Below are 13885 nucleotides of genomic sequence, written 5' to 3' on the forward strand. Positions count from 1 at the left end.
TGACTTAAGCGGATTTATTATGCCTAAGTCAAAATAAAATGTGACTTAGGCAATTTTTTGAACATGCCTTTGTGATTTAAGCAAGATATGGTAACACTTTATTTTGAAGGTGTCTACATGAGAGTGACATGAGCGTGTCATAAACATGACATGGGATGTGTCATGAACATTAATGACACTTTGAAGTAACATAAATGCTTATGATACTTGTCATGTCATGTTTCTGACAGGCTTGTGTGACTCTTATGAAGACACCTTCAAAATAAAGTGTTACCATATCATGCTTAAGTCACAAAGGTATGTTCAAAAAATTGCCTAAGTCATTTATTTCTCTTAAATTACATAATTTACATACAGTGTTATTACTATGCCAATAGCCATCCTTTGTTACATCCTTTTTGAGTGAAATTATCAATAAATGTCATATACATTTTGGTGACGTTTTTTGTGTTTCTTGCAAAACTTGAAAAATGAGTTAGGCGATTATTTTAACAGGGTGACGATATAGGAGCTTATCCGCCCCACTATCATGAGCTCAATGTCATTTATGCGGTCAGTGTTTGCTCTGAGCCCACTGGAGGACGCTGCGGCTCTCCTCCTCTGACACCAGGAGGCGCCACTGAGCATGTTTCCTCACCGGAACTCATCTCCACGTGTTTGCCACCGGCGGAAGAGTGTTTGTTTTGATGCCGCCGGGTTGAGTCCAACGTGGGGCTGTACATCTCCTGCCATGAACTCTTTAATTATACCAACAAAAGACATAACGTCAACTATGGAAAACGATGTGGAATGCAGCCGTCAGGAGGAAGAGCTGAGAGGAACCAAGAGAAAGATTTCTCTCTCCAAGTGAGTGTTTTAACCGACAGGACTGAAACTGCTAATGAAGTTAGCTATCAGGTTCATGCCTCCAGCCTAGTTTTAACCCGTGTCATACAGATATAGAGTAGAATATATTTCTAATAGCATAAAAATAAACGCGAGGTAGCGCTTTGTGCTAGTTAAGTTTCGTTAGCTACTGTTAGCAAACCGCTAGTTAACGTTAGCTACATTAGACAACACACAGTCTAACAACTGTCCTCATCATTCAATTGTCCTTCTCTTTCTCCTTTTATATCTTGTTATTATGGGTTCATTGCCTAAACTTTGTGAGTGTTGCTTGTAATGTTTTCTGTGAGGTTTTAGTTCAGTCAAGTCTTTTTTTATTGCACTTTTTGTCTCTGTTCGCCATCCTGTTGAAGTTTAACTGTAAAAAGTGTCCAGTTTGGGTGCAGCATGCTGACATGTTGTGTCTCCTGCAGCTGTGGTGTGTGTGGATCCGAGGAGGCCAAGTACAGATGTCCTGCCTGTCTTGCTCATTCCTGCAGGTGAGATGATTGCAGAAATAATCACTGGCAAATAAACACATCTGAAGGGTAACAATATAATTAAAGGCAGGGCTGCAGAATGAATTAAAACATGATCATAATCACAATGTTGACTAGTGCAATATCCAAATCTCAGTGGGCGCAATATTTGGTAAAGGCAAAATATGTGTTCTGGATTATTTATTGTTGTGCTGCAGATATGTACTACCTTACAACTCATATAAAACATAAAATATTTTTGCTTAGTACAGATCCTAAATGATCATTTTAGTTTATTCTTCAATTAAATTGAGAATAGTTTCGCTAAAAAAAAAGATTCCATCAAACATTGTGAATCATATTGCAATTGCAATATCAGTCAAAAATAATGAAAGTTTGACTGTTTTCCAAATCTTGCAGCCCTGATTAAAGTATTGGAAAAGTAGGACATGAAATATCCCTGTTATACAGTAATTGTGATATAATGTGTGATATGACCTTGGATTTAAAGATCACCTTTTTTTTCCACTAACATGCCTTCGTGAAGTAGCGCTCCTCAGCCAATCTAGTATTTGCCCTCTACACACAATTGTATTTTTGACGAGCCTCAGAAAATAACAACGAAATGATGTGAACTGTAGTCATACAGTATTTATTAGCTTATTTATTATATCACTTCGTTCATGTTCCATGAATTTATCCTGGTGGTATATTTTAAATGTTTGAATACCATTAAGTTGTCTTCTGTCCATGAGACATGCACGGCCCAGGACAGGAGAGCTGAAAACATTAACCTTGAACCTTAAATATTTAAAGACGATGAAGCAATTTAATGAGAGAAAAGTAACAATTTCTAGATATTTAATTGCACCAGTCCCTTTACTTTGTGAATTTGGACCACAATAGCCGGCCAAAAATTTCTATCATTTACTAAACCCTAAAACTAAATATACGCAATGGCAGGTGCTCTGTGAGCTTGTACACACACAGTGTAGTACATTTCAGAGAAGAAATGCCAGGTTGTTGTAAAACATGAAAGAAATACAGACTTTGTCCAGCCCAAGAATTCATTTAAGGCCCCTGTGAGTCTGAAGTAAAGATGAAGATGGAATATGTACAGAACAAAAATGCAGCCTATAGTCTTTCAGATTATACATTTGTGCCTATTTAATAAAAAACAATGGATAATAGAAGTAAAGCGAGCACAAAAAGTGAAGTCCACACACTAACTCTTGACTTGGCTCCAGGTTTCGCTTTTTTTATAACGAAGTCAATGTGAATACATGAATCACAATTATCTTAAGTGGCATATTCATGCTAAAACTTGCAGTAGATCCTTTTGTCCATGACCTTGGACGATTAAGTAATTGTGAGCATGATTGCAGGCAGATTTTCCCCTGAATCATTAACTCTTTATCATGTCATTATAGATAAAAACGTGTTTATATAATTAAAATTGCAGTGGGATCCTGTGAATAAGATGAGTCCTTTTTGTTTTTCCCCTTGTTCTTCTGCTCTATTTCTATGATGAGATCATATAATTTCATGCAGCATAAAAGCTATATTCCATCTGTGTCTGATATGACTAATAAAAACCAAAGAAATTGTTCCGTTTTTCTGATAAAAAACAATCATCACTTATGTAACAAATGGTTACAAAAAAGATCCCTTCTACCTTCGCATGCAGCAACATAATATTTGTGTTATATGTTTTTGTTTTTACTGATTCATGGCCAGCAACAACATGCCGCAGGTTATGGCAATGCGCCATGGCCTTTTCCTCGAGTTCTGCGGATGCTGAAACATTTACAGCTTAACCTTCAAGGACTTAATGGCATATTAAAGGTCATACCTGAAAATTTCATTAAGATTTATCAAAGGGCGCCAGGGGATGTCCGTCCCCTTTTTTCCCCCATGGTTGCCTGTTGTTTTGGACATCATTCAGCATTCCTTTTACATAGTTTCTGGGGATACAGTCTTTGTTTGACCTCGGTTAAATACCTGTCTCTCAGCAAAGGTCTCTCAATAAGTGTGTCTTTTTTTGTGAGCTCTTTCAGAAATGCATTAGGCAGTTTTGAATAATCATATCAACTTCAGTAATGTTTTAATTTAAAGCATCTCTTTCAAAAGTGCAGATGGGTAAAGATTTAAAAAAACTTTTAAGGTCCTTTTCTAAACTACAGTCATGGAAAAAATTATTGTTTTCTTCAATTTCTTGTATTTCTTATTTTCCATTGTTTTTTTGACAATAATCAAAGTCATTATCAAGAAAACCATGGAAAATGTATAGATATCAGCTCTTAAATTAAACTCGTATGAGCTTGTTTTGTTGTTGTCATTATATTTGTCCAAACAAATGTACCTTTAGTTTTACCAGGCATTAAAATGAACAAGAAATTGAAGAAAACAACGGTGGTCTAATATTTTTTTTCCATGACTAAAGGAGGAACAAGGGAGTGATTTCAGACAAAACCTGCATTATTCCTAATGACCAGCAAGGGGTGACTCCACTGGTGCGAAAATAATTTGATTGGTATGAAAGTCAATAGGAATATGACCCTACTTCTCATTTGATTTATTACCTCAGTGAACATTCTTATAATGAGTTTATGGTCTTAATCGCTAGTTTCAAGTCATCTTCAATACAGCACAATTTTGTAAATTATGGTCCCATTTAGAGTAAAATAGATGATAAAAGAGGGTATGGTTTATGGTTTCACTTTGTCAAAGTTAACTAACACTTAAGAATGTGTTGTTCAGAGTGGTTCATTTAGAGGAACGATGGTTGCTGACGACGTAGCATTGCTCCTTGTAGAACCTGATAATGTAATAAATTCCCGATAATGTAATAACCCCGATAATGTAATAAAAATCTGCACTTGAGTCCATTTAAAATGTGATAAAACCTGATAATGAAATAACTTCCCGACAATGTAATAAAGTGCATTTCCCAATAATGAAATACACTTTTTTTTCCAATAGTGTAATCAAGTTTAACATTAATGGGAGGTTATTGCATTATCAGGTTAGCCTTCATTTCGCAAGTCCTGATAATGTAATAATTCCCCAATATTGTAATAATTTAACAGCAGACCACCCATTACTTGGGTTCTAGTGGTGATACTGTGTAGGCAACACTAGCTCAAGAGCTCTACCAACTGTTGCGCCACCAACAGGTCAAAGTTGAATGTTTATTAACTTTTGACCTGTTCATCCGTTTTTCACAAACAAGGTATCCATGACACACGAATGCATTCAACAGCTTCTTGAAACCTAAAGGTGCTTGGTGTTATATTTTATTACATTATTGGTAAAAAGTGTATTACATGATTGGGAAATGCACTTTATTACATTATCGGGAAGTTATAACATTATCAGGTTTTATTACATTTTCAATGGACTCAAGTGCAGATTTTTATTACATTATCGGGGTTATTACATTATCGGGAATTTGTTACATTATCAGATTCTACACTCCTGATTGCTTCTGTGCATGTAGAGGTTGCAAAAAAACAATATGGTGATACATGGACTGTAACCTCCCATACTGTGATCGTTTGGGACAAACACACAAACCATTTCAGCCCCATTATATGTGTATGTTTAGTAGAATTATAATTGTATTGGACATACAGTGTCCTATGTGTCCTTTGTGTAAACACCAATTTAATAACTTAATTTTCTGATTTGTCATCACTGTCATTGAGTTTGTTGTCTAATTCTGCTTTCACAGTTTCATTTAATTTGCTTTTAGTAAAAACAAAAAAAAAAGGGCAGGAGAGATTCTGTTGATTTTGGGAAGGAAGTGGAGCACTTCTTTCTCCAGCTTGTTTTCTCTTGGTCTTTATCCTAACACACAGATATTAAAATCTTCTCTGGAATGATGATTACCTCTTTAGATAATCTAGCAGTGTTTGTCCACCTGCAGTGCTGTTTATTTGTGTTAGTCAGGGGCATGAAATTGATTCATATCTGTCTGCCTCAGGTCAGCAGACCAGCAGTCCTTAGATGACATTTGTTGCATTTAGTCTTGTGGCTCTCTTTGTCCTTTGTGCACTGTTTTGACAAGCTGAAATGCAGCCAAAGCAAATTCCTATAAGCCATTAAAGCATTGCCTAATAAATTCTCTTTGTGTGTATTTTCCAGCCTGATGTGTGTGAAGAAACACAAGGAGGATTCAGGATGCAGTGGAGTTCGAAATAAAACGGCCTTTGTAACCCTCTCACATTTTGATGAAATGACACTTCTCAATGGTGAGCATCGTCTTTATTCCTTCCCAGGACTGAAAAACGGAGAAGAGTAAGAAAAATTTCACCAGTATGAAATTAATTCTGATCACAATAAACACTGTGGAATTGAAAGAAAAAAGATATTGTGGAATGATGATGTCACTGTCAGGTATAAGTTTTGTTTGTCCCTGGCATTTGGCTGCAGATGTGTATTTTCTTTTAACATAAAATAAAAATAAAAACTGATACACATTTAATTTCAGGGTATTCTATCAAAGAGTAAAATAAAAATAAAAATGCTACTTTTTAGAGCTCGAATATATATGTTAACTGATATTATTGGCTGATATTGGCCTATCAAATGCACATCTGTATCAGTGTATGTGCTGCCTGAAATGTGCCGTTATGATTTTTTTTTTTTTAGCTCAATAGATCAATAGACTGCCTATAAAAAACATTTTTCACACTTTTGTTGCTTTTACACATGAAATCATGGTCTATGTAATTTGGCTTTTTTGACAAAAACAAAACAAAAAACAAAACACCTTGAATATCAAAGTGAAAACAGATTTTTACAAAATGTCAATTAATAAAAATGTATAAGGTAAAATAAATGATTGCATAAATATTCACTCCTTTTAAAGTAACTGACCTAAATCAACAGAGTTCCAGCTAGCCAAATTTTATTGACCATGATTTCATGTGTAAAAGCAACAAAAGGGTGAAACATCCAAGTTGGGGTGAACACTTTTTATAGGCATTGTAGATAATGCAGAAAACCTTACTTGGCATGATTTAGAAATGGTGCTTGCAATTACTTTTTTTATTTCAGTTTTTTTAAATAGTCAGCAATTGACTGACACTGAACGGTAATGATGTTTATTTAACTTTTAATGTTGATTCCTATCTATTCTTTATTTTCTCAGTTATCATTTGCAGAGTAGGCTGACAATGTAATACATTGCTCTCCCATATCTGCCGAGCTCTACTCTTTTTACTTTTTACTTTTCAATACTGTTTGCTATTTGTCCTTTACCTGCACTGTAGACTACCGGCTTCTGGAGGATACAGGAAGATTTGCTGATGGCGCCAACAGAGATAAACTTGTCCGGACTCCTCGTTCCACTTTAAAAGTACGTCCATGATTCACAAATTAAATTCATGCACATGCATAATATTGAGTACTGCACCTGTGGAGTTCCCCATGGAGTTTGCTAGAGATTTTGTGCACGTGGCTGACTGACATTCCCACTGATCAACAGGTGGCTGTTACACGCCAAAAAACAAAGCAAAGAAGCCCGTTTGCTCATAAACATGGATGTAAACAAAAAATACTGTGGCTTGGCTTTGAAAACATTTTCTGAGGCTGCAAATGCACCCATTTGTAAACTGTTGGAATGCTGTAGAAAACAATGATAATGGTCAATGTTGTAGGATCAGTTTCAGTTCTCTACTAAAAGCAGTTTGTTTTCATAAATTATCCAAAAATATCATTATTTTCAGTTGCCATGAATCCAGATTTTTCTGTCCTTTTTCGAAGAGTTTTTATAAAAATGGAGATATACTATATGTCCGGTCTTAACATACAATTCCCACATCATTAGGTAAGGTATTCTGAAGTAGTTGTTTTATTTTGTTCAAATGATAGCACATGTATGTTTCTGAAATTCAGTGTGAATTGTTTTGGTATTAAGGAACTAAAAGCAGATGGTCCTCTCTGTGTTGATGTCACTTCTGCTTTTGTGTGAGTTTTGAAAAAAAGCAACAGTTCGTAACTGTTCAACCAAGACTATTCTCCAGAGTACTTAAAAATCTATCTCGGCACCAAACCGTAGCTAAATTCAAAAGCTAATACAGAGTAAGATTTAAAGCTTAGAGATTTTTCTTTTACCCAGAAGGAGAAACGGGCTGACCCAACACAAACCACCTCATCTAAAAACTATAGCCTTTAGTGATAAAACTTTTCAAAAAGAGCCAATTTTGAAAATGACTGAAAAGGACTTCACAGAAAATAAAAAACAAGACATATTTATCAAGCAGCTCACTCCATACACCAGTGTGTCAGAGTAACATTAAAGTTATCACATGGTTTTCCGCAGGTGCTCTGAGCAGGAATAGATGATCAGACACAAAGTTTTATCTTGCGTTTATTTAAGTTGAGTGACATCCATTTTTAACTGTCATGTGAAATTGACCACAAACTAATATTTCTGATAACAGACAATCAGGGATATAAAACAAGATAAACAGGGACAAAATAATAGGACATTGGCAGAAATGCAAACGGGTGGAAGACCAAAACTGAAGCGGGAAATTCTGCTGCTGTCTGTAGAGATTCATCAGAGAAATTATACAATAAGAAGACTTTAGTACTAATCCGTGTCAGCTTGATGAACACAATCAAAAGCAAATATAAGTCAGGTGCTCTCAGCCACACCAGCCCTTTCAGGGATCCTTTTGACAAAGGCAAAACAACAGAAGGTTGTTTTTTTTTGTTAAACACGTTTTTAGAATTAAATTAGAAGGAAAAAATGGAGCACGACCTTTTAAAATGCCGTCAACATTCATACGACGGTAAACCTTAAAACCGGTCTATTGCTGCAGCCTTATATCTGATTCACACCAATCTTAAAAACCCAAAGGGGAAAACAATAATAGTAACAACCTAGCTTTACCAAGCCTTACAGCATCATCTAAATGTTTTTCTCTTTGTGCTTTTATTGCTCCACTTGTACGAACTGCAGCTGCAGTTATGCAATGCCTACCGCCCTTGTTCCAAACCACAGGCATTAATTTATGTAACGTTCAGTGTGCCTGCCAGCTTTCACCTGTATCCTTAACCACATGACAACACGATATCTGATAGTTCCGAGTAATGCTTGTACTTTTATGGGATTCTCAGAGGCCGCGGCTGCATCAGCAGTCACAGATCAATCAAAAATAATGAGGCTTATTCTCAGCGAGAGATAACGGCTTGGCTCATGATAAGCTCTGGGATTTGGTTTTCCTCCAGAATATTACAAGTGCAGCCATCTGATAGTAGCCTTGCATAGCCATACCTTTTTAATAAATCTCTTTTACAGTCTTCTCACTGCCCTCCAATCTGAAGTAATGAAGGAGCCACAGGAGTGCCAGAAAATGAAAGCTTTGCTCCTTGCACATTTAGATGAGGCCAGTCAGAAGAAGTTCAGGTCATCTTTGGTTTAATTGTTAATGAAACTCACACAGCCAGATTTATTGATGCAGAGTAGATGTTTGGTATTTCAACCTATTTGCTCCTAGAGAAGAAGCCCCCCACACTGACACTTCCTCTGAACTGAAATGTGGTCCCAACAAATCTGTTCAAGGCTAAATATAGTTGTTGTTGTTGTTGTAATGCATCCTGTTTAACTAAAACTTGTTTTGTGTGAAGGATGCTGCTGGGCGATCTCTATTAAAGGTCTGAAAGGTTGTTTTGTTTGCTTTTTTTAACCTAATTTGAAATACTAAACTGTGCTGTGCATTTACCTTTAGTGACACAACAATATATAGAATGTACTCTGATATGGCTGTGCGTAATTTATAGAGCTGCAATTAATAATTATTTCCATTATGATTCATCTAAATTGATATGATTTGGAATCAATGAACCGTTTAGTCTATAAAATGATGAAAAGCCAATTATGATTTACTGAAGCCTAAATGGATTTTTTTTTTAGTCATACAGGTATTCATATTTGATGAGCTGAAACCAGAATATGTGGCAACACAAAAAAATAACGGAATCAAAATGGTTTCCATTGATTATCCTGTCCTTTAGTAAATTGATTAAGTGATTTTAGCTCTAATACTGAACTGTTATTATAAACTGTACTTTGCTTTCTTTACTTTTGTGTTTTCCAGGCAAAGAAGCTGGCAGCCCACGCCAGGAAGATGAATATCACATTGAGGTTCCTCCCCATCACCTTCACTAAGAGCAAAGAAAACTCCACTGTCTTCACAAGGTAAGAATAAAATCACTCAATTACAGACTGTGTGTTTGGTAACAAAGGACAGCTGAGAGTCCCTGAGCAAGACACTTTTTTGTAAGATTAATTTGCATGTGAAAACTGTTGTTTTTGTTATGAGTACTTTCACATGAGTACTGTGTAGCCAAAAAGCGACATTATTTATTCATTTTTGTTTGTTGTTGAACAAAGACTCTTTTTGAGTTTTTGCACCACATATATAGGATATAACCATCACGTCGTGTTGTATACTTATGAAGATAAATTAACCACAGAGAGGCTCATTATTCCAAACCAGGATGGTGAACTTCTCTTTATGGCCTTGTCAGAGTCAACATGTACCAGATTCACTCCTTTTGTTCTTACCTTTCACTATAAAATAATATTTTCAAACCTTTTATTGAATAAGTATTGCATCTGTTGGATATTCGCATCACTTCTGGTATGAATAGTTTTTATATTTAATTTATTTCTATATAAATGCAGTCTATTTACTATTAAGCACAGTTAGAAGTACCACAGACATCCTTATTAATTGCAAAGAAGACTACAAAATGTTCTTTTTACCCAACTGTCTTGAGAAAATCGTGACTATAAATAAATATGTAAATAGTTATTTATTTCTCAAATATCCTTCACATGTACTACAGTTTCATAGCAAGGCAGAAGACACAGTGCAGCACAAACATAAATAGTAGTAATACAAAAAAAGACTTTGCTCTGATTTGATTTCCATCTTACCCAAACATTTAAAACAGTTGATGATGCTCTCAGTCACAGTCAAAGACAACACTCGACAGATTTCTGCTGAAAGGAGTCCTGCTTAGTCTGAAGCAAAATGAGTTTCTCATTAGTGATGTTTTACTTTACCACAGGATGGCACTCTTGTTAAGCCCTAACAGCAGTTGTATCTACTGCTGGCTTGCTTCAGGTTATCTTACGGCAGTCGGGTGCATGATGATGGAAGTCAGCCGACGTCTGCTCATGTCTGTTTTACATGTCATCGATATTTTACTAGAGGCAGTTGAGGTGTTATTGACATTAGTGCACCAATATCTGATAATCTCAGAAGAGTGTATGCTTACTATTGTATTGCACCACAGCTGGATCCTGTGCATGAGGAGATCCTTTCAAACATACAGCCATTCTGCTGGCTCATGTCAGATATTTTTAGTTTCAGTGCATTCAGTGCACACACACACACACACACACACACACACACACACACACACACACACTTTCTTAGTGTCTCTGGCATTTTACAGCAGACAAACCATCATCAAGCATCTGCACTGTATCTCTATTACCCAAGTTAAAGGAACAATCTCTACACTATTACATTACATTAAATTATAGCTAAACTACCTGTGCTTCACTTTCTGTAATATGATATTACATATCATAGTCATTCATCAGTAGACTTTTTGAAAGCATGCTGCTTTATTAAAGTAACCATTATATTTGTATCATTATGTCATTAGTAGGTCTATCTTCTTCAAGCTTCAAGTCCAATAATTTATTTCCATGTCAACACAGTTGAGAGGAATTTGCCTCAAACCCCTGAGCTGCAAGTATAAAAAATACACATAAGTAAAAAAAAATATAATAAGAGTAGTTAAAACACATTTATATATTTATATATTCAAACATACATAAAAATCTAAGGTCCCAAAGTGCTTTTTGCTGCTACCTACCTATTTTTAGCCATCTGGACCACAACCAGTTTAATGGTGTTTTTTTTTGTTTTTTTTTTGCTTCTGTCACATTTTCCTCACTGTGACCTCATTTCTTACTGCTATATATGAGTACTGCACCTCCATGGAACAGCACAGTCATGGCTAGTAGTAGGAAGTAGCAGTAAAATACAGTTCCGTAAAATATATAAAAAATAAATAATTTTTAAAACATAAGTGCCCGTAACTTACGTCCCCAAAAACACTTACGGGCCGTAAGTATTATCAATACATGAAAATTTGGGGCTCTTCATGCCATACATATTGAATTACTTACATTTTGACAACCTCTCCTATCTGTTGTGTATAAACTGCCTGTGGTTCAGTTGAATTTTCACAGATTTTTCTATTACTGTTAGTCTCAGTTGTGTCATTCCTGGCTTTCCAGTTGAGTTGAGGAGTGCAGAATTTAATGGTTCTTTTGCAGGATCTTTTTCGTGCAAAGGATTAATTTTTTGTGAAATTATTGATTGAGGTTTATTACCTGACTGAAGCGTGTCTCACGTTCAAGGACTGGAAATTTGAATATCCAATGATAATTTCCATTTTTACAGTGTCTGGCTACAGTAAATGGTGAAACTTTGTCTAATTCTTTTGTCGATGCCTTCAACCTTGTGGGGTTCAGAGGGTTAAAGTGCTCGTTGGCTAATACTCGCTCTGCTACTTGAAGTGCTTGTGCGTCAGAGTGCAAATATCGATCAGCCTCTCGATATGCTCAGATAGTATAGACGAACGGTTAAAAGGATTGCACCAAATGTACTGTACATACGTGTTGCAGAAGGTAAGTGCCCAGCTGTTCTTGAGTTGGTGACCTCATCTGAATTTTGTCAGGAGCTAGTTTGATGATTATTAAACTGCAATATTTTCACAAATAGTTCCCCAATGTGTTGTCCTGTGTTGTGGCTGGATAGCCCAGGTGTTGTTGACTGAAAACAGTAATTACGGTCACAAAACATGAAAGATCTTCCAGTAAGCACCGCCTTGTGAGACTTTCGCTTTACTGGGAAATGCATAAAATATACCAGAAAGAGGTAAGAGGTAAAATCTAAGTTTTATGATTATTCTATCATTTAAATCACACTTAATGACATACAACACCTCCAACAAGGCTGGTGTTGTTATTTAAACGTTCTCCCATTGGTAGTTTAATTATTTTGGGAGACATTATTTCAGTGTGGTCACTTTTGCAGACTCCTGTGTGAGGCTTATTACTTCCTTAAGACCCTGGAGTAATAACTAATTCTTTCACATGGGCACTTTTCCAATTTTCTCAGTTCTACTGGTGGTCTTGTCATGTCTGGCATCTTTTCTGCCTCCTTGGACAACCTTCTGCCACTCACTTTCCCATTTCTTTTGAGGCAGAGCCCTGTCACTCTAATCCCTCTGTGGAAGAATAGTAGAGGGGACGAGGGGAAAATGGTTATTGAACTGCATATTAAAGTTTTACGAGTCTGAAATGCCCAGGGACAACATTGGGTGCCAATCAGGATTGCCACTAAAAAGAGTCCTTTGTCAGCCCCTCCAGCTGGTTTAATGTTGTTACTTTCCCTTTTCACCACCCTATTTTCCATCCTTAAAGTCTACCACTCTGTCATGTCTGTCTCTGGTGTTTTGCAGGCGGTGAGTTAAATGTGCACGTCACATCTCAGGATGAGGCAACATTATGTTAGGATGTAGTAGCACACTCTGCCCACCCTCCATCCCCCATACTCCCCATTTCCAACTCAACACTTGTCAGACAGTGACAGGATTAAACCAGAATGTCTGTTGAGTTTTTGTTGTTTTATAATGGTTAAAACAACACAAATGTGCTAAATTCCCAGAACTACTCCAGCAAAAGACACAAGAAGAGTCTTTTGGTGCTGCACTGTCCATAGAGGAATCCTTGGCCAGCTGTACAGACTTCTTTTTTTTTCTTGTTTAGTCTGGTTAGTTTCACTATGTCTCACTGCGAAGATTTTTCAACTAACCGCAACAGTTTCCCAGTCAGAGACCAGTAAATGGACACAAGCGATGGGATGAAAGGTGTACAATAAATTGCAAGGGATCGAGAGAGAATGTGCTTCAGAATGTACCAAGTACATAATATAAAAAGCAGATGTGTGAGCAGTGTGACTGCAGCTGGTTAGCGACATATTCATGCTACGCACTCACGCTGCCAGAGAAGGATCATTACTGGCAGACAGCTGACTAGAGGGCTTTCATGCCTGGCAATTGTGTGTGTGTGTGTGTGTGTGAGAGAGTGAGAGTGTGAGTGAGAGTGAGAGTGAGCATGAGTCTCTTTGATTAAATGTTTGTACGCAGTATAACCGCCGTGCAACTACGTACTTTCCACCTTTTTGCATGTGACTTATTTAAAAAACCAGACAAAAACAGTAAAGAGATTGACGAAAAATCACAGGCCGCCTCTCGGTCCAGCCCTTGGAGGGTAAGTATATAATAGCTGGCATTTGGCAGAACATTGGGAGTAGCTGTGCTAGGGTGGAATTATGTTTTCTACAGCGTCAGCCTGGCATGGCAGGGCATTTTCCTTATGGACAGCTTGAGTGTACTGGACAACACGTTGCAGAAGCAGTTACTGTGGATAATAACTG

At 36.7% G+C, this 13885-nt stretch overlaps 1 protein-coding gene across 1 annotated transcript in view; it reads left to right on the forward strand.

Annotated features, from left to right (window-relative positions):
- The first annotated feature begins 605 nt into the window (after positions 1-605).
- The window catches only part of znhit6 (zinc finger HIT-type containing 6), a 35828-nt gene continuing 22548 nt past the window's right edge, over positions 606-13885 (forward strand). Inside the window, exons 1-5 of the mRNA XM_059341418.1 lie at positions 606-846; positions 1299-1364; positions 5490-5596; positions 6620-6705; positions 9455-9555. Coding sequence (XP_059197401.1) covers positions 626-846; positions 1299-1364; positions 5490-5596; positions 6620-6705; positions 9455-9555 — 581 coding nt within the window. The 5' untranslated portion in view covers positions 606-625. The remainder of the gene's footprint in view (positions 847-1298; positions 1365-5489; positions 5597-6619; positions 6706-9454; positions 9556-13885) is intronic.

The sequence above is a fragment of the Centropristis striata genome, chromosome 9 (genome assembly GCF_030273125.1).
Source record: "Centropristis striata isolate RG_2023a ecotype Rhode Island chromosome 9, C.striata_1.0, whole genome shotgun sequence".
NCBI lineage: Eukaryota > Metazoa > Chordata > Actinopteri > Perciformes > Serranidae > Centropristis > Centropristis striata.